This window comes from Carassius gibelio, chromosome B3 (assembly GCF_023724105.1).
Source record: "Carassius gibelio isolate Cgi1373 ecotype wild population from Czech Republic chromosome B3, carGib1.2-hapl.c, whole genome shotgun sequence".
Lineage (NCBI taxonomy): Eukaryota > Metazoa > Chordata > Actinopteri > Cypriniformes > Cyprinidae > Carassius > Carassius gibelio.
Genome location: NC_068398.1, coordinates 7,846,807 through 7,869,211, shown reverse-complemented (window position 1 = coordinate 7,869,211; position 22,405 = coordinate 7,846,807). Strand labels below are relative to the sequence as shown.

General features: G+C 38.5%; 1 protein-coding gene across 1 annotated transcript in view; it reads right to left on the bottom strand.

Annotated features, from left to right (window-relative positions):
• LOC127953286 (adenylate cyclase type 9-like) overlaps positions 1-20,448 on the bottom strand; it is a 47,945-nt gene extending 27,497 nt beyond the window's left edge. Inside the window, exon 1 of the mRNA XM_052552329.1 lies at positions 17,111-20,448. Coding sequence (XP_052408289.1) covers positions 17,111-18,923 — 1,813 coding nt within the window. The 5' untranslated portion in view covers positions 18,924-20,448. The remainder of the gene's footprint in view (positions 1-17,110) is intronic.
• Positions 20,449-22,405: the final 1,957 nt, after the last annotated feature.

Genomic DNA, 22,405 nt, shown 5'->3' with positions numbered 1-22,405 from the left:
AACACTAGCTATCAATATAATATAGTGCACCTTTAGGTTGTGGCAACAGGTACCCCTAAATTTCTTTTTTAGTGTAAGCAGCACATCTACAGTATGTTATTCTCCAGTGCTGAACTAGCACCAACCAGCAAAAACTAGCCTAGACCAGCAAGGAAATTCATGCAAAGACGATCTTTCCAGCAGAGTAGTGTGACCTTTTCAAACAAAGGTCTGTTTTTTAATAATTTATATTAGCAGATGCTTCACACATGGCATTATGTTGCTGAAGCTGCTCTCAGCGAACAGAAAGTGTGTGAGTCAGTTGAAACAAATGCTTATATTTAGAGACCGTGGCGCTCTCAGGAGGAGGCCAAGTGGATATTAGCCCATCTGCAGATGTTGCTGTGACTCAGCGGAGGTTTGTCCACTCTCTCATGAGAGCGGAGGGAGATTTTGGGCTGAAACAGCGGGGACACGCTCCTCAGCGCTCGGTCGGGGTTCTTCACAACCACCAGAACAAAAGCTGCTCACACTGTGTGTGCATTTAATTGGCAGCTAATAATGGATTTCAGCATAGTATCTCCTTGCTCTCTCTCTCCCAGGTACTCTAGCAATGTTTTGTTCATAAAGGGCAGGCTGGAAATAGTGTTGAAGCAATAGTTCATCCAAGAATGAAGATGTTGTCATCATTTACTCACCCATACCCTTCCTTCCTGCATTTGTAACTTGTATTGTGAATATGACACTGCACATAATACACAGTATTTATGAAGGAAACATGAATTTACAATACAGGAACATCTAAATAATCGTTATATGCCATCATTTCAGAAGCTCAGGTTTTCAAAGACAGTTTCACAAATAAAACTATTTATATATTTTTACATTGTCAGAGTTAGACGGAATAAAATGAAAACATATTGAAGGATACAAGATAAAAAGTTTTTTTTTTTTTTTTGCCTTTTTTAATTCTTTTTTGAATAAACGCTGCTATTTTGAAAATTCTGTTTATCAAAGAATCCCGAAAAACAAAATACGTCATGCTTTCTACAAACGTTTGAAGCAGCACAGCCGTTTTTCAACATTGATAATAATCAGAAATGTTTCTTGAGCAGCAAATCAGCATTTCTGAATGATCATGACACTGAAAATCCAGCTTTACGTCACAGGAATGAATCATAATTCAAAAATATAAGTAGAAAACGAATGTTTTACATTAATTACCATTTTCAACTTGATCTCTATTTCTCATTTTTGCTATATTTATTACTCAGTATAGTAAAAATCAGAGTTGATATGGACTCAAATTATCCGACCTGCTGTACACATTGAATTTATAGCGCCATACTCTTACTGTATGTCAATTATTGACTCGTGTGTGCCTATTTTATTTCTAAGCAAGGAGTTTTCGGTGAAATACCAGACAAAGTCTCGTGAGCTGTGTAAACCCTCTGGACAACAGAGAAATTCCCAATTAGCTTAAATTGACTGAGGAGAAGCAGAAGCCTGATTTATGTTGTAGTGTCACTAAAGTCAAGAGACGTGTTTGCATTCGGTTCCCACCATTTTTCCATTAAACTTAGCATGCATCATGTAAAACACATCCTTATTTGGACCCGCGCTTGTGGTGCTTGAGAGTGTAGGCAAATGTTAAGGGCTAAACAAACTACTTGCCATTCAGATAATAAATGTGCCACTTCTGTCACCAATCCACTCTGCTGTCCACTGAGCACAAACTGTTCAGCTGTCATCTGTCGAGTATAGTGATATTTGAAAATAAATAAATAAATGCATTTTCATGTTTTCAAAATCTTAAAATCATAAAAATAAATAAAAAAATAATCTGAGTAACAGATTTCTGCCACTAAATCCAGGGATGCAAGACGGTGTTGCTTTGCCAAAGTACTCCATTTGGTTTTAAGCATGTAGCTATTATCATAAAAAATAACTGCACAAGATGCATTATTAAATGCAACATCCATGAATTATGAACTAAACTTTAATACTTATGGTTATGGGTTTGTTCCAATCCCTGACAGCCTAGTTAGTGGTGAATGCTACAGTTATTATTTTCAGGTCATGATTGATTAGCAATATGAGAAGATATTTAGTAACAAAATTGGTTCCACAATTGAAAGTAATTTCTAACAAATGCATAGTAAATATAAAACATATACTGATATACACACACACACACCCTACTTCCAGTACAAGCCTAATCAGACTGATGTTACTTATATAATAAATGCCATTATTGGCCACGTCATTTTAACTACAAGACCTTTTTCTCTGTGTAATATCAGATAAGGAACAGCTCTTCCAGTCCTCTTGCTGTGTTTCCGTATGGTTATAGATCTCCATCAGGGATCTGGCTGCTGCTCCTGAGACTCCAAAGAGCATAAGGTGATTGCATGCAGGAGCTCTATAATATTGCTGATGCTCAGTTCATAAACGCAGCCATCACTGCAAACACACTCACACTGTGTCCTTGAATGCACTACTCTGGCTATCTCTCCTGCATGGCCATGGCTGTTAAGCAGCAAGGCCTCTTGGGAGATAAGGAAGGAAAAATCGAAATGCGTGTGCAACAGAAGGTAGATATGGGATACAAGCTCTTTGTGAGCTCTGTGAAAATTGTTCGGTCTGCACTACAAGCTAAGGTGACACCAGTGGATGCAGTATAATAAATGAAACTATATTCATTCTATAATCTGAGATCTGAGCACTGCTATAAAAATGATGTTAAATAGTGGCCGCAAACAGTATTTCTTTACATTTCATTAGATTTGCATTTATCATTGCATTAGATTGAAATAAATAAATAAATAAATTCAAATGAATGAACAAAAAAACAAACAATAAAAATGCAAATTAATAAATAAACTATACAAATAAATGCAAATAAATAAATGAAAGTATATAAATGCAAACAAACATAATTAAATAAATGCAAAATAAATGCACACTAAATATATAAAAGCAAATAAATAACAAATAAGCACAAAACTAAAAATAAGTAAATTAATAAATAAAACAAATATGCAAACAAATAGGCAAATAAATAAATATAAGTAGACAAAAATCAGATAAATAAATAAAAGCAAAAAAAAACAAACAAACAAATAAGCCATTGATGAATAAATAAGTAACTAAATATCACACCACATTGGCAAACAAATGCTACAGAAGCTTTTCTCTAAAACAATTTTATGAATTTATCTCATCTCCTTTACGGAAAAGCTCTTTCTTATGAAACTGATAAAGCATTTTGCTTAAAACAAACAGCTGTTACTAGTTCAGAAATAAGCTAGTTTAATAAACCTGGAAGCATACTTCTTACCCCTGCTGCCCTAAAGCACTATAAATGACTATAAATGACTAAATATATGCAAAGAAGACAATACTAATCACAATTCAATATGCATTTACAACTATAAAGGTTTAGAAAAGAAAACAGGCCTAAATCCTGGTTCACACTCACAGTTAAGGTGTGCATTCTCTATTGGTAGCACCTCAGAATGTCTATCAACCAATCAGAATAAAGAGTTCAACAGTGATGTGGTGTATAAATCCATTTAGAAAGAGGTTAACCATGCAGATGCACACAAAAACGGGCAGATATGACAGGAAAATAACTGCTATTTGTTTGAAAGCCGAGAGACTGAGAGATAAGACGACAATAGGAAGGAATTCACAAGAAGCATGTGTAAATTACACAGCATGCCAAAGCAAATGAGACCTCGGCCTAAATCCAGCAGCAAGAGTGGAGACAGCCTGACAATGTGCACCACGCTCAGGCAAGTAGGCTGTGTTTATGCATTTCAGCACACAAACGGAGAGAAGTGCTCGTCTGAACTATGGGAAATCCTTGAGAAATTCCCCTGAATGTGTGAGCAGACATCAGAAGCGCTCTGGAGGCGAGCCAGAGAGGTTTAACCTCCATCAGACACAAAAGGCCACAGCCCATAATACGCTCATCCTTCAAGCTCGCGCGCTTCTGCCTCTTTAGCTGCAAGTTTACATAAAACGAATGTGATTTTTCTCACTTCTGCATCACTCCTGAAATCAAATGTCAATGCAAACATAACTATAATTTACATTTTCTTAAAGAAATGTTAGCTGAGACGCTATCAGGATGCTATGATTGTGATGTTGTTTGCCAGGACATTGCTATGTGCTAGCTGAAAATCATGTCCGTTGCACAAATGAGATACATGATGCAGATTAATAAGTGTTAGTGGTTTGTTCAGATCACTAGCCTTTAGTATGAGCAGTAAAATTAATGCTTAAACAATGCCTGATTCATGAATCATGAATGCCTGAATCATTCTTGTGACCTGGATGTTTTCAGTGAACTGTTTGTAGTTTTTAACAATCTGTTTATGAATTGGACATTTTCAATGAAACACTTGAACCTGTTCACCAAATGATTCATTCACAAACTAGAATGAATCATTTGTTTATAAAATGGATAATTTTAATTAATCAGTTGAACTGGTTCACAAAATCATTCATTCATGAATAAGACTAAATCGTTATTTTGATGATCTGGATCTTTTCAATTATCCACCTAATATGAACCAGATTTAGAACTGGTTCACGAAATGATTCATTCATTAATCAGACATAATAACATGTTTGCGGATAATACCATTTCAAATTATCAATTGAACCAGTTCACAAAATGGTTCACTTTCGAATTAGATTTACTGGTGAACAATTTGTTTACTGATTGGACCTGTTCAGTTAATTGGTTGAACTGGTTCACAAAATCATTTATCAATGAATTAATCAATGAACAATTCATTTATGAATTGAACCATGTCAATTCATTGGTTGAAGTAGTTCAAAATGATTCATTCCCAATTTCACAAACCTTTTCAATTACTGGTGCAAACAAAATGATTCATACATGACTTAAACTGAACAATTTGTTCACAAATTGGACTTAATAGTCTAATTTATTCTCAAAATCAACAGCTCACTGACTCATTATAGCAAGAACTGTCTCTTTCTGGCATGTCTGATTCATAATGAATACATATATACTGAAATGCTGAAAAGTGCCAGTTCTTTCACATCCAAAAATGGCACATTTCACCTGAAGTCTCAAATATCTGTAAGAAATCTCACTTTCGTTTCATGTCTTTTCCATGTGCCGTTTTCTGCAGGTGTTTCTATAATGAGTCCTACACATTTGCGCGGCTTCATGCTTGTTTCAGAAGGACCGCTTTCCCTTCATAGCATCTCATTTTTCATTCACACCGCCATCTATCACGCGACCTCCCCGCAGAGCGCGCTAACGAGGTATTAGCAGCAGCGCGGAGCCGCTGAAGAGCAGGGTGAACGTGTGTGTTCCCGCATGCTGAATCTGGGAAGGATCAATATGGGATGAGAGTGTTGATGAGAAGCGCTAAGTAACTCTTAACAGAAAGCTGACTGTTTTTAACACTCCCACATTCCCTCAGACGCTTCAGATAAAACCAACCGGTCCACAGCCACGGCAGACACGTTTCCCCGAGGGATCAATGCATGGTTGCTTTGTGGATCGCACACAGGACCCGATGTGGGGAAAAGCAGTCGTGTGTACAGTTGACGTAGACATTTAGACTTTCGGCCAGCTCTGACAACACAAAGAGCTTGAGAAAAAACACCAGTTCATATATATAGAGCTCCTGTTGGAAGATTATAAATTTCTTTACTGTCACATTTGATCCATTTGATGTATCCTTGCTGAATTCATTTCACTGGATTCAAAAGTATTAATTTTGTTTTTTTTATTGTATTGACCTAAATATTTGTAGGGTTTATATAATGCTTATAACAGAATGAAAAAGTTTAGCCCTGAATGCAAACAGCATGCTTGGGCAAGGTTTTTCAATGCAAAATCGGCTCCACTGGTATCCATACATGCACACAGCCCACAAACAACATAACCTCAGCATAACCTACAGTCCAACGCATTTCACAGCAAATCCATCATCCGCTAAGATCCGAGCAGCAACACCCACTTCAATTCCTTCTGCAGAGATGAAGGGCCAGATATCAGTGTCTTCAGCGAGACCTGAGCCGAAGGATAGTGGAAATAAATGACGGTGAGCAGGGTCAAACACGTGGGCTTCCCACGGGCCAGAGCAGGTCTGCCGCTCTAATGGCTTTGCAGTGATTTGTTCCATTCATTACAGTGTGTTGCTGTCATCTTCTCTCAAAAAAGCTGAATCTGTCACCATCGGGACTGCGGGATAATGAATCCAATGGACCTACCCTTACGAAAATTAACCATGGTTTTACTACAAATAAAACCAAAAAACCATAGTTACTGTAGTTAAACCATGGTAACCACAAATTAACCATGGTTTTGCTATATTAACCATAGTTTAACCATGGTATTTGTAGTAAATCTGTGGTTTTACAAATGGCAGTCAATACGCCAAAAAACCATGGGTTACTACAGTTTTACTATAATAAAACCATGGTTATTTTTCGTAAGGGTACTTAAGCAGAATGAAGCTCATGTATGATATCATGTATGATATTTACAGAGACATGGACAGCACTGAGTAATAAAATATAGTTTGAAAGTTCAGGGTCAGTAAAAATGTTTTTAGCAAGGACCCAATAAACTGATCGAAACTGAAAGTAAAAAAATGTAGGCTGTTTATGTTAAATCTATTATGTTCTTTTGAACTTTTTATTCATCAACGGAAAAAAAATCCCAATTTCAACAAAAGTATCAAGCAGCTCAAATGTATTTTTTAATTGTAATGATTAACAATAATAATTTTTTTCTTGAGCTGCAAGTCAGCATATTAGAATGATTTCTGAAGGGTCAGGACACTGAAGATGGATTGGAAAATAAAAAATAAATAAAAATAAAATTACCTAAACTGCTTAAATAGAAAAAAAGTTATTTGAAATTGAAATAATAATTTATAATATTACTATTTTTACTGTAGTTTTGATCAAAAAAATGCACCCTTGATGAGCATAAAAATCTTACATAATGAACAATACAATTTAATAATTAAATAAATTAAATTGTTTTTATGCATAACACCAGGTAATAAAAATGTCATAAAGTAATTATATTTTCTTTATTTTCATTTATTTCTAAATAATATTTTAATATCATTTAATTTTAAATATTTAATTTAATTTAAATTTAATTGAAAAATATATTTTTTGCCAGTTTTTGTTCTTCATTTGGGTTCATTAATGTCTGTAGCACCAGCAGCGCAGGACAAACTATGCACTGAAGTTTAATATGTAAATAATTAAAATCCAATACTTATGTCTCATTATTTTCAGCGAAACATCACAAGGCAAGGTAAATATTAGCGTTTTTAAGACGACAAGCACATCACCATGACAAACTCCCATCATAATTGCATCACCAGGCATCCGTTCTGACCCGTGGGAATATGACTGCTGCCACACACACCTGAGCCCAGCGGAGGGTGGACCGGTATCAAAATCAAAATGATCTAAGTTGTTTATATGGCAGCGAAGGCTCTTTCTGCCAGGCTCCAGGTGGCTCTGATCGCATCCCATCGCCTCTCGGTGACTTATGATCGTCTAAGACAAATACTTTTCAAAACACTGCACTTGAGACGTCAGACGCACCTGCTCACTGTCTCCCCTCAACCCTTCAAGTTCACAGGTGCTGTAGACTCTCAGACATGACGTCTGATTAGGGTGCAGAACTGGAGAACAGGTTGGCCGGCTAATATTGCATCTCTCTGGACAGTAAATATGAGGTACCAGGCATAAGCGATAAAGTCAGGGTTGTGCTTACTCAAGATTTTTTGGTGTACTTTTATGCTGAGTTGTGGAAACTACATACTCTTGGCTCAGTCCGCATAGTTGACGGAAATCTCACATAGCAGAGCAACTCCCACGGTCATTAAACAAACAATGGCGACTAATTATGAAAAAAGCCTCACTCTTGGCTACAGTATGTAATTAAGTTTTGGATTCTTTCTCATTTGTTTTAGCAGCTACTGATGAAAGATTATAGGAAACGATGCGGAGGGAATTAGGACACAACATAAGCCAACTCGAACCCATTTCTCATTCGCACCACAGTTAATTTGTCTCAAAAATTTTATGCATAGGCAAATTTTTGGGGTTTTGCAAAAATTGTGGTTGAGGCATGTATTTTTTTAATTAGCCTAAAAAGTGCATTCAAATCAGTTCGCCTCTTAGGGCTAATCCTGTTCTGTATAAACTCATTTCAGTCATTTACGCATTTTACAATCAAATCAAATCCAGAAATTTTTTTATTTCTAAATACTGCAGTGCTTAATGAATCAAACTGAACAGCTAGTTAATAATAATGACATATCAGAGTTGTATGTGTGAACGAAGTACGTTTTTGATTCATTTGTGTTGCCAGATCTAGCAATTAAAAATAAAAACCAAACAAGAAAAAGCCCATAATAAACTGATAAATCTTGAAAATAAGCCACATCCCAAAATATAGTGACCTCCCCACTTTATGAACTCCATAAAATGGATTGCTATATGAGACGAGCCCAAACAATAAGCCCAAAAATGCTTAATAAGCGATGCTTAAAACCAGTGGACATGTCAACCCTTCAAGAGCAGGTTTTGAGAAGCAGCCTTCCAAACATAAACAAAACATGACGGCTCGGTTGATAGATGGCTTTTTCTTCAGAATAGTTTTTATCTGAAAAAGCAAATCAAGGAACACAAAATCAATACCTGTTGCTGCTGATAATATATTGAGGTCTTATGAAGTGAAGCGTTCGGTCTGTGCAAGAAATTAAACATTATTCTCAACATTATTACCTGTAATCCAGAGCCGGAGGAAAACTTTTTTTTCCATGAACGGATTCTTTTGGACAGTTTGTTTTAATGAACTGGTGCAATTCACTTGTGCATCTACACAATTGCACAATAACAAATCATGTACACAGTTAATCATATCATTAAAGTAACCTATTATGATGTGAAACTTGGAATTTTTCAATGTTTAAAGCATATAAAATGAAATCAAATTTTTCAGCTAACCTTTTTACAGAAATAACACAAAAAATTCACCCCTTTTTCAAGTGCTTGGTTCTTGCATGCACATATCACTCATTTTGAGTCAGAGTGACTCTCGGACACATCCGAAAGTTAGCTTGATTGGGAAAACTTGAGTAACTGTTTCAGTCCGATTGGGTGAACTGGTTCATACAGTTTACTAGAATGATTCGTTTGTGAACCAAATATCACTAGACAGTTTGCCTGAGGCTCTGGATTACAGTTAATAATGTTGTAAATAATGTCTCTTGCACAGACTGATAATTTCGCTTCATAAGACCTCAATATATATCGTCAGGAGTCACAGGTATTAATTTTGATTATCTGAAGGTGAGTAAATAAACAGCTAACTTTAACAACAGATCTGACCCTTTAATGCTCAAAACATGCTCAGCTCCTAACCTCGCCTGGTTTGAACCCTGGTTAGACTGAATCATGAAGAATAATCATGGTGCCCTTGAGCAAGACACTCAATCACAGGTCATTCGAGGGAAAAAAGAAACCTCCGCTAAGTGACAGATAAGATCTCATTTACTGCTGCAGAACATTGGTTTAGCTAGGGCAGACACCACAGGGACAAGAGGAAAGAGGCTACGTCAGAATGAGAAACAACACTGCCACTTTTAATTTTTCATATTCTATTAATGGCTTTATGAGAACATACTTGGAGTCAGTCGGTCAGACCAGTGCAGATGGTCAGGAGTCCCTGCAGAATCGTAGCGAATACTGCGTTAGTGTGCTTTGCCCGTCATCTTCAGACTCCGTACAATCACAAATCAATGGGCAGCATCTGCCTCGGCATGCTGGGAATCAGTGTCACAGTAGGATGTATTTACTCTTAACTTTCTCATTAGCTGTCATCACAGCTGCCAAAAGAACTTAAGTTACCTTGTCTTCCACCCGCGTTCTGTTTCACCAATACCTGGGGAAATCTAGCTGATCATTTTGTCAAAGGAGAAAGATGCTTTTTAGCAACACACTGTGTAGTTCCAGCATCTAGCAGCAGGGGTTCAATGACCTTTGCTAATCAGAAAAATTTTGCTAAATTTATAAAGTTTTTTTATATATACTTTCGGTTCTTGTTTTAATTTTAGTTAAGATATTAAGCAAAAAAATCTGATCCAAATGTGTGTTTTTAACACATATGTTAAAATAAAAAATGAAGACTGGAGTAACAATGCTGAACATTCAGCTTTGCTTTGCAGGAACAAATGATATTTTTATATATACTCAAATAGAAAGCAGGTCATTTAAAATATAATAATATTTCACAATATTACTTTTGGTCAAATCAAATAAATGCAGCCTTGGTGAGCATAAGAGACTTCTTTCAAATGTTGACTTCTTTCTTCTTTTGCAATGTAAAGAACTAAAGCATTTCTGAGACTTTAAGTCACCATTATATGGCACATTTCAATAAATATGTGTATCAGTAGATGTTTTAATAGACTTTATGGGGTGATATACCATTAATCAAGAGTAAAAAATTATCTCAAAATGGACAAACATTAGGTAGACCAATATATCAGTCTATAACCAGTGCTAACACACAATTGCTAAGATTAAACCAACAAACCTCAAATCACCAGTCAAGAATCCTTAACCACTAACACCCACTAACACCCCATCAAAGTTAAAACAATGTCAAAATCTCCTCTTCATGGTGAAAGGCTCCTGCACACCGAGATATAAACAAACAAATCTAAGTCGATCAATTCACAACCTACGCTCTCTTGAGATCATGCAGTTCGGAGAACTAAATTTTCTGAATTTATGACTGCACTTCTGTGCATTACTGCAAATTTGTCCAAAATCCCCAAGAGAAATAACGCAGAGAGGTTCACTTTATATGGAGACCGTCCTCTGGCATCCATCAAATGTACACATTATAGGGCTCCTTCACTCGCCCGTCTCCCTGCTTGCCTTCAGTCCTCCTTGTGAAGGTCACGGTGCCACATTGTCAGTCGTCACATCGAAGGTTGTTCTACAGCAAAACATGTACGGCACAACGGCTGCCATCGGATGAACCAGATGAAAGTGAAATGAATGGAAAATTAGTAATTTGCAGATGAACAGAGACGAATGTAGGTGATTAATCATGGGTTTTCATTTTAACGCCACTGAATCGAACATCTGCAGAGGTTTAGGTGAAACAAATGGCCAATTATTTTATGCCGGCATAACTGATTGTACCAACCAGAACAAGGAATCAGAAAATACATGCAACTGAGAGAGGAAAAATAACTGGATTTCAGGATATGGGAATCAATAGTATCTCAAGATAGAGTAGAACCACAGAAGCAAGAAACAAATGACCAAAAAACAAACAAGCAGCCGCACTAAAGATCACTTTGAGTACCATAGCAATGATATATCAACATCCTGTAAACATTCAAGCATCATGCCGGTGGTTTTTGCAGAAAATATAGTTTAAATTAACTACAAAATGCTGCGTTTAGCTACAAATATACAACATTTAACTATTTCACAGCCACTCTTTCTCTTAACAAGCTGATCCTAATTTTTCTAGTTGAACTACAGTCAATCAATCAGTAAATGGCACAGAAACATTTCATATGATTAATTAATAATTTATTGACGACAACAATCCATATAAAATGAGCCAATTCACTAAAATGAATAAGACTTGCATGCAAAGTTTTTGTAATTATGCTAATTATTGGGAAAAAGCAGCTTGTTAATGCAAAACCTACTCTGAAAATAACCAAGCTACTGTCACGCTAAGCTAGCTTAATGAACAATCATAACCTACTTTGTGGTACAACAGGCTGCATCTACTAAATTGAGTTCACATGAAATATTGTGGGCCACAAAAATATGACCCATATTCTTTCTTCATTGGGAACTAGAATGCCTGACAAAACGAGTGTTTTTGATAACCCGATGATAAAAGAGGTGGCATCGTTCTCTGAAACCGCAGGAGGACCAGGGCACAGTCAGGTACTTTCCAGAGAAACAGCCAAAAATAGCCACCATTTCCACTCAAACGAGCGCTCCACACAACAGGGGCCAGCACACACACACACACACACACACACACACACACACACGGGAAGTCGGAAGCGCCGGAGGGAACGGGATGTGGACGGTACAAAGATACACACTACAGTGACACTCAAGAACACTTGTGCTAAGAGGTTATTTCATTAAACGCTTTAATCTCTCATCATGTAGCCACAAGAAATGCACTTGTTTTCCAAAAAGCAGCTGAACGGTCAGGCCTCGTCCTCCTTTGGGCGATGCATTCGCTGGTGTTGTTTATCCAAGCCAGCAGTTATGACTATTCTTATTTTGGCTATTTATAAAGCAGGCTGTGGTTTATTGGAAGTGCACCAGACGACATTGTGGAAACGGCAGTGACTTATTCACCACTTGCACACAACACAAGAGCGTGTGAGGTCAGGATATTGTTTTTCTTGACTAGTGCACTGGAGGCAACTGTAGAAGCACACATTTATCATTCCCTCTCTATTTACTTCAGACCTGTTTTCCTAGCATTAGCACTGACGATTGGTGGTGGGTTGTTCCTGTTGTCAAGTAACAGCTCGGTATGTCTACAAAACAAAAAGGTTTAGATTTATAGTAACAAACATGGATGTTTTATAATGAGACACCATTACAGAATTCAGAATTCAGTTGTTTTCCCACCAAAATGATATCACTTCCTGGAAGCCGATGTCATACACTGGCTTTTGTTAGAATTTACAGACAACAACAACAACAAAAACGATAAATAAATTACCAAAAATTTTCTGATTATAGCTGCACATTTTATATAGTGAAAAAATAAAACAACATCTTTGGAAATTTAAATTTACATGTAAAAATGTATCCAAAATAAATAAATATTTTCATTATGAATCTGCTCCATTTTCCCAGACATGATAAAAATGTACACTTTAAATATATACATAATTTAATTTGGTCTTTTAGAAGCAGACATTTAATTTAAAAAGTTTAATATTTTATAAAAATAAAAATAAATAAATAATATTTTTTCAAGAATTGGAAAAACAGTATAAGTTAATTTGGTCTTTATAATATTATATAAATTGCTTCCAAAGCAGTGCAATTTGTAAAATAAAATAAAATGACTGCTATATTTACTTAATTAAATATTGTGATAAAATAAAAATTAATATTTAGATTTAGATTAGATATTTTATTCTAAATCTTAATAAATAAAAATACCATTTGATCCATTTCCCCATAAGTAGGACACTTTAAATACAATAAACAATTTTACATAATACAGTAATTTATATTAACATACACAATCACAATATTGTGATTAATGAAAATAAACTACTGCTTTCCATTTTTAACATTAGTATTGCATTTTATCCAAAATAGTATAAAGTGTGATAATTTTCACAAAAGTAGAAGAATTGTACCATGCGAATATGAATTAATTAACTCTTTTAACAGTAAACTAATATATAGATGCCTTCAAAGCAAACACACAAGAATTTAAAGCTGCAAAAACACCAATTTAGATTCGATGGGCTCTTGGTTTCATGGTATGGTTTCACATGAAAATGTACTGCACAGTTGGAAGGACCCAGGTGTGCTGTTTTTGTTGGTTTGCGCAGCTTGATTTCACCAGCAAACTGAAAGACCTTGCAGGGAGAGTCAGCACAGCCAACGCTTTCATTTAAACACATGCCCAATTCAAAAGAACATCGGCGTCTGAAGAGAGACTGTCGTTTTGTGATTAGCGTCCAGGTCGGTGTGATTTACTCGAGACCCGGCCAGTTTTATATTCCCAGGTCTGCCAAGTTTCCACACGAGCTCGCTACTTTCCTTCTGTGATTTACGCAGCTACTGCGAGCAGCTGGAAGATTTTTTTTTTTGCCGTTCTGGAGTTGAAGTCTCTCTTGACGGAGCGCTCATTCAGCGGGCCTGCAAATCCATGAGGGAAAGATAAATCCTGAGCGCTGGACTGAATACATCACTCCGGAGTGGGAAAATTAAGCTTTCAGTCAGTGAACAGGAGGAAAAAAAGAAAAACATAAACGCCTGAAGAGGGGCAATCAACTAAATACAAGATATGAAGGAAAGAATGTCGCCACTTTAATCATTTTGTTGATGATTAATGAAAGGAAGTCATATATTAAAGCTTCAGGCCTTGGGTACAGTGTGTGTTAAATCGAGTGAAATGAGATGCAGTGATTTCAACAGAGAGTTCAGTGGTGTTAGAAAAAGAAAGGTTGTTATGCAATGATACGCGTAACCTTGCTGTACCATTCTGAGTCATGGAACTGTAGCAAAACGATCCACTGGAAAGACTACAGTACTGAGTGGCACACAAAAACAGAGAGTGAAGGAAAGAAACTGAGAGAGGAACTGACAGATATTCAGAAACGAGCACCATGGGACCGTTTTAAGGAGGTCATTTTACCCTTTTAAAGCGAAGGCTGAGGGAATGATGGAGTAAAAAAAAAAATGAAGCAACTCAAATCCTCTCTGATTGAACCAGAGTCTCTCAAGGGTGATAGCCGCCACGTCAATCCAAGTTGACCCACAGGACCAACAGAGACACCTGCGCTGCCACAGCGGGATGATGATGCTGTGACAGCACAGGGATTTGTTCTGGCACAGTGATTTCGGTTTGGCCAAGTGACTTTATCCACTCACAAACAGGCGTTTGGGATCCTTCAGCTCTTAGATTTTAGCATGGCAGATAAAGATCCTGTGGAAACGCATGGGTCAGTTTCGGCTCCTTAAAAACCTGAATATGCCACTTTGCTAATCTTATAAGGGGTTTAGTCATTCGACCCATTATCAATATCATCAAAATGAGAATTCCATTCGATATTACTTACAGTCTGGCATTCCTCATTAAATGAAGAGGATCTATTAAGTAACCATAATTATGACCTGAAAGGATTAATAACACGTTGGGACATTCATATTATGTACGGCTTGGATGATGAATGTATCACTCAATGCCCAATTATTGGCTTTTGCTTGAGCTCAAGTACAATTAACAAAATGAAGGAACCATTTGCATAAGTTAATTACATGAAAATGCCAGCCTTCGGCGACATTTATACAAATGTCAAGTGCTTCGGGAATCCAATACTTGATGTAAGTGAGGTGACCAGCCATTAAGCCAAAGGAGAGGTTAGCTTGAAATTCAAAATGTGCAGAATAAAACAACTACAGCTTGCATGCTAACCTTAAAAGCATGCAAAAAAAGGTTACTAATTTGCAAATGCTAATTTGTCTTTGTTGTTTGCTGATCAGAAAGTGCATTAAATCAGGTAACAAATAAAATTACAACCCTTTTTGCAAGACATGAATCAAACAAATCGGCAACTTGAATCTCTTTAGTAGCTATTAAAGGGACAGTTCACTCAAAAAATTCTAAATATTTAATATACATTTAAAATTACTAGTTTAAATAAATTAAACACAAATAAATAATAATATGTAAATTAGCAAATAAAAAATGCACGTTAAAATACCAAAGCTTAAATTAAAACCAATCTTAATAATTTATATTATATAATATTAAATATTACTTACACCCTCTCTTTTTGTTTTCCACAGAAATAAGGCACATATGAAACTACAAGAGGGTTAGTACATATGTATATTTTTTTTTTTTTGGGGGGGGGGTGTACTATTCCTTTAAATGAAAGGATAGATATGCAACAACTGTTTGCAAACATTAGCATTTCATGCTAACATGACATGATTTTTTCTAATTTGCCACTTGCAAATGCTAATTTTGCTTTGATGACCACTGAACGAAAAACATTATCATATGTAGAAAATGACTCTACAAATGAGGAAAAAAATGACTCTACAAATCCCTAATAGTCCCCTTCTGAAGCCAGCTAATTTATACTTCTGCGTCAAACCTACACTGTAGCCTATGCATAGACGCATGACCTAAACTGTAGCCTATGCTGTAGCCTGACGTGCACCTCTCCAAAATTCTAACAGTGCATCAATTCTACATGCCGCAAGCACTGTGATTGGTCTGCTAGAACCCCTCCCTCCATGTGTACTTGAGTTTTGTGTGTTTATGTGCACTTTAATACATTTTAATGTTACACGTTCATATATAAAATAAAACAAACCAAAGAACAAGTGTCTTTCAATTTATTGTACTACATATCATTATACATCAGTAGTTGTCCGTGACCAACAATATTAATCTGCTGTGGTACAAGGCCAAGCGGCAACCTCCCGCTCTCTCTTGTGAAGCCCATACGGAAGTGACTAAAACTGTAATTCATCGACTGGCCGCTTGAGGCTGGCTGCAAAAGGGAGTCAGTCCCATAAACTCCCCATGTTAAAATGGCTAACTTTACAGCAGGAAAAGAAAAGTTAACAGCCAGGTTCAAAAAATTATTTTGGTCTATATAGCTAATTTTACCCTTCATGACAACTGTGAGGGGGGTGAATTTTTTTATAACTCATCCGTTTAAATTATATTAAGCCTTAAAATTCTGCATAATTAGGGGTGTGGCCACTTGAGTGAAAGGTGGATTCCCGCTGCTGTCACCATCGCCGTTCTAGGTGAGCATGGTTTCAGCAACCAGCTCCCACCTTTTTGCCTATTTTTGATTACCTCGGAGTGACGCACGGTGACACACTGCCAAGATGGCGACAGCCCGCTCCGCCCACTTTTGGTTTCAAAAACTCTCTTCGGAAACCTATGGGTGTGGTCACGGACACTACGTCCATGTTTTTAAACAGTCTATGTACAAGACCTTGTGGAGATGGAAATAATGCCATCTTCTCTTGTTCCCTTGTTGTCTCACTTTGTAGTTTTAAATAATTATTTAATTATTTGATATTTATTTGCCGCCGTCACGGCTATAATGCTTCTCTGACGAGCCGCTTCTTGTTCTGCATGTCAACGCGGACAATACTGCAGAAGAATAAATGAAACCAAATGCATAGCCTTCGGCGTAAAGGCTACGGCATAGGTCTGACGCAGAAGTATAAATCAGCCTTTAGTCCTCACAACAAAGATTAATCACAGCGCTAGACAAGGAAACATACTCATGTACACCGTGTTAGTCACTAGAAATGCAAATCTTACCTTTAAGCTGATCTGCAACCACACTTGGTCCAATCCTTTCTGTAACTCGCCCGTCTTCTCGCAAGTACCGGTCATCCAAAAACTTGTCCGTGGCCTCTGAAAGGTGCACCTTCCCGGCAACACCCAACTGCTCCATAAGATTGGCTAGGTTGACATCATTGGACCAGACGTCGAACTTAAAACGCTTCATGCCGAGGATCCCGCAAAGCACGGTGCCAGTATGGACGCCAACACGCATGTTCACCATCTCTTTCTTTTCTTGACAGAACTGTTCAATGGCCTGGATCATCCCAAGCCCCATCTCTACACAGCAGTATGCGTGGTCCTCTCTTGGTTCGGGACAACCAGCCACGCAATAGTAACAATCTCCCAGCGTGCTGATCTTCTCGCAACACGTGAGCTCACACAGGCGATCGAAGCGCCCAAATAAGTCGTTGAGGAGTCCCACCAGGGCATGCGCTGACTTATTGGCGCTCATCTTGGTGAAACCCACAATGTCCGCGAACAGGATGCTGACCGGCTCCATGCGTTTCATGTTGAACGGCCGAAAGATGATCTGTCCTCGAGGTATTGATGTCTTTTTGTGTTTGGTGCTCTTTGGGCTGGAGGCACCTGCAATGACTGCTCCCGTTGAGTAGCGCTTAACCGAGTTGTCATTGTCGTCATCGCTCTGCTTCATGAGCTCATCAGCCACCCTGCGAGGCATCACCGAGTGGATCATCCGCTCCTTCAGGGCCTTTTCCACCTCCAAGTCTTTCCCATGCATGATGGCTTGGCCGACCTTGAGGAACGTGCTGCGTGAACGCACTTCGGACATAATAAAAAGGTGGATGCCAATGACGTGGGCGCAGACATGCAAAATAGCCCTACCTGGGATCAGCCAGTAGAGCGTTTCCAAATGTTCCTCGGTGGAGTTCCTCCAGCCATTGCCTTGAATCAAATGCATCCAGCCAAGAGTCTCAAAAAGCACTGAGTAGAGCAAGCCGAGCAGGAGCGAAGCATACAAACGGACGTGGAGGAAACTGTAGAGCAATGAAAGCACCTCCATGCCTAGAGAGAAGGTGCCAACTGGGGATAAACAAGGAGCAACTGGACCTTCACTGCGGTTGGCTTCAAATGTCAGATTTTTATCCTCTGCACCACTGAAGTCGCCTGCATCCTCTTCATCCTTCAAAGGAGGATCATTAAAGTCACTAAAGCCAGAGGTCTGTATCTGAGGTGCAAGAGTGAGGGCAAACGTCACCACAATGAGCAACAGCGAGGCTTGATTGTAGCAGTGGGCGTAGAACCGGGTGAACGTGAAGACGAACAGGACAGAACAGAGGAGTAGGAAGGCAGCCGTGGGCAATAAGAAGGCAGTCCGTTCACATCGATTAGCATTAGCGATGAAGAACAATCCCCAAAGGAGGCTTGCGGCCGCCAAGTAAAACAACACACAGCGGAAACGCCGTTGCGTTTGAGGGAGACAGCGTTCGCGGCAGGCTTCCTCCAGAATGTTGGAGTCAAACTTGGGGTTCCAGAAATGTCCAGCCGACCTTTCAAACAGCTGCGGCATCTTCCTTTGAGTTCGGAGGCCTTTGACCACTGGTCTGCGGATGGCAGATTCGCCTGAGCTACAGCTGGAGGAGATGCTGTACTTGCAATGTTTGGAGCCCCCGATGATGCTGCACATGGCGCTGGCGCCCAGACTCCCACGCTGCTGTTTGTGTGGCTTGGTGCTGCTGATCCGCACAGACACAGCACCATTGCCGCTGGAGTCACAGCTTACTTCGCTGTTGTGAAACAGCAGATGTTGATGTTGAGGAGAAGCCATGATAGCGTTTAGATCAGAGGCAAGCTGGGAGTGGTGCTTGGGTGGAAAAAGAATCAAGAGGTGGAATCAAATGGAGAATGGAGGTGGCAAACAGCTTTGACTACTAGAAGATAAAAAATTTACTCAGGCATTTATAGACAGTTCCAGGATTTTTTGGTTATTTCACCTCATGACGTCAATAGCGCATTCCTCTTCTCTTCTGTCTTTCTTGACGCACATGGGTCGGAGAGGTTTATCCCAGGCGCATGGAGTCTTTTGACTTACTACAAGTGAATCAAAAATGTTCTCTCACCTCTCACTGATGAATCAAAGTTACATAATAACACCACAAAAATGAAGACTCAGGTCAAGGACTGTTTGCTTTGACTCCTTAGGGAACTTCTTAACTCCATTCGGATCCCAAGTGCACAATTTTCTTCATAAATGAGCCATAACATTGGTTTTCAAGAATAAAAATGTATTTATGAGACAATTTAGAGGACTGTCAGCATTTATGCTTGACGTAAGTTATGGTATTCCTCATATCCAACACAGTCATGCATAATAAAGTCCAAAAACTCTTGATCAATTAAACATTTAAAAAGTCCAGCAGCTGATGAGTATGTAAAAAACAAACAAAAACAAAAAAACAAGATGTGTTTTTACATTATTTAAGCTAATAGAGAACAATAACTCAACACGGTTTCTTAAAAGTAAATCGTCCGCCCTCTTTTGACTCCGCGTCCTGTCAGACGGACATAAAGGGCACAACAGCGTTACTGTTGTTAAAAAATACGTAGAATTCAGTCAGTCTTCTTCTTAAACGGCATGTAGCGTTTATTTTCTCTTGTCTGGAGCACCGACCTTTCCTGATTCCAGCTCCGAATCTTGCAAGCGCTTTTATTGCGAATTAAATGTGCGTAACAGGATAAAAATCATGAAGATTGCGCAAATGAATTAACTTATCATTCAAGATGCATAAATGACTGTATGTCCAGGATATCACCACAGACGCAAATCACTGTGATCTTAATTCAGGTTTGGCTGTTTGATAGCAGTTTAAGCCATTTATATCAATGCACGTTGTAAAAGTGCTTTAAGTGAAAAATGTAATCACTTTGCTGGTCAGAAGTCATTTAAGTTTCCTTTCCTCGTAGAGAAAACAGAAAGACTGCACTTCTCTCTCCATAGACTCACAGTGGTGAAGTGCCTCTTTGGTTTCTCTTCAGGACTTATTTCCACGGGCAGTTTTTCCTGTGATGTCCACACAAATCTCTTTCTCAGCCGGTTCCTCTATGCTCCCCATCAGCGCACAGCTAATTGGCTCTCGTGACACATGCCAGTGTATCACAGTTGACTCGTGTGCTTTCGCGCAGCTCGGGTGCGCCGGTGGCCATCAGACTTCAGTGAGATCTCCATCTGTATTCGCAATCCGACGCGGTGTCTGTACAAGTCCAGCAGATGCTGGAAATACATTAAAGAGGTGGGGATAAAGGCGTGCGTGCACGCTCCGGAGACAGAAACACAGGACGGGTGGCGAGCACGCACGCATTCACATGGAGGGGGGCTCTTCTCAAACCGCAGTGTTCGCGTCGGAGCGCGTCCCCAAGACTGACGCGCGTCACCGAGAGCTGTCAAAAGGGGTTGGATGTGGAGGGGACGGAGGGGGTAAGAGTGGGGGTGTTGGTATGGTCCAATCAATGACGTGTAATGCAGGGGGAGACACAGCTGTCATATTGAGAGCAATATGGAATCAACCAGACCAATTTAGCATTGACTTGACACTACTAGATAGAAACACATTAACTTTCATATCTGTCTGTCTGTCTGGTTATTTTTCGTTGTTTTTTATAGATAGATAGATAGATAGACAGACAGACAGACAGACAGACAGACAGACAGACAGACAGACAGACAGACAGACAGACAGACAGACAGACAGACAGACAGACAGACAGATAGATAGATAGATAGATAGATAGATAGATAGATAGATATTTATTATGATTTATACTGTACATTATCTGAAAGCTTTCCACTTACGTATGGTTTGTTAGCATAAGGTAATCTTTGGCTTTGATACAACTATTTGAAAATCTGGAATCTGAGGTTGCAAAATGGCCTTTAAAGTTGTCCAAATGAAGTTCTTAACAATGCATATTACTAAGCAAAATTAAACTTTTGATTTTTATGGTAGGAAATTTACTAAATATCTTTATGGAACATGATCTTTATTTAATATCCTAATGATTTTCAGAATAAAAGAAAAAATCTATAATTTTGACCCTTATGTATTGTTGGCTATTGCTACGAAATTCACCCGTGCATGCGACTTATGACTGGTTTTGTCCTCCAGGGTCACATATCAATCATATTGTAATTAAATAATCATTGCTCGGTTCCTGGAAGTCTTCGCTTTCCAGATCAGCTCTGCCAAAGGGTTTATGAAACATTTTTCCACAATGTTTTCCGTAATACTCACCAAATCCACCAATTTTGTGATTAAATGTTGATCCCAGTTTATGAAATTATTCCCAAAATAAACCGTAAGTCTTTAATCCGCATGTTTTAATTAGTAGAGTCTCTTTTCTCGGCTGCTGTGTTAGCAACTGTGGCTGAATCAAAGTGATTATGTTGTTTTGGAAGCCGGCGAGAGGCTAAGATGCGTAAAAAGCTTCAGAAGACTGTTTCAAAAGGGATTCCCAGGAGAACTGCAGCCGTGTGTGTCTCTGGAGCTGCTGGGTCATGACACAGAAAGGTGACAGGTTTCTTACCACAGTACACTGCTTGTTCTTAGGGTAAATTATGTTGTTTCTGAAAAAAAAATCAAAAAGAGCGAAACCATTCATGGAATGCGTTCTAATAAAAACCTCTCAAGAACAAGTCCAGGTTATATTTCATCCCAAAGTCAATGGGGATATTTTCACTGAGGAAAATAAAGGAACAATGAATTATTTAACTACATTATTTTCATGCAATTAAATGCACTGCTAATAATAATAATAATAATAAACTATGGAACATTTATTTTAGTTTTCTGGGGTGAAATTGAACCCAGACATCTATTTGTGATATTCACTCAATAAAACATATGTTTTTCTACTTACACCTTTCGGTTTACTGAAACACATTCACGAAGACAGAAAAAGTCCTTGAGAGACACCATTCCCTTTGAACATGTTACACAGTCCCCCGTTACAGTTCACTCGCACACCTCCCTCTGAGTTGGAGTCACGACGAGCCCGAGCTGCTGCAATGCAGCTTCCAGACCTGCTCTCCAATCACATCTGAGAGCAAGACAAACTTCAGCCTTCAGCCATCTGAAACGTGTGAATGTGTGAGTATGACTTCAGAAGCTTTCAGAGGCGGCCCTGATGTTGTGGGGGCTTCCCTTGCTCTGGGGGGAATATAGCACAGTCTGCTTTGAAATATGTGATCAGTGGGCCGTGTCCTCACACATGCGCGCAGACCCATGCCATTATTAACTCATTAAGATTAATATT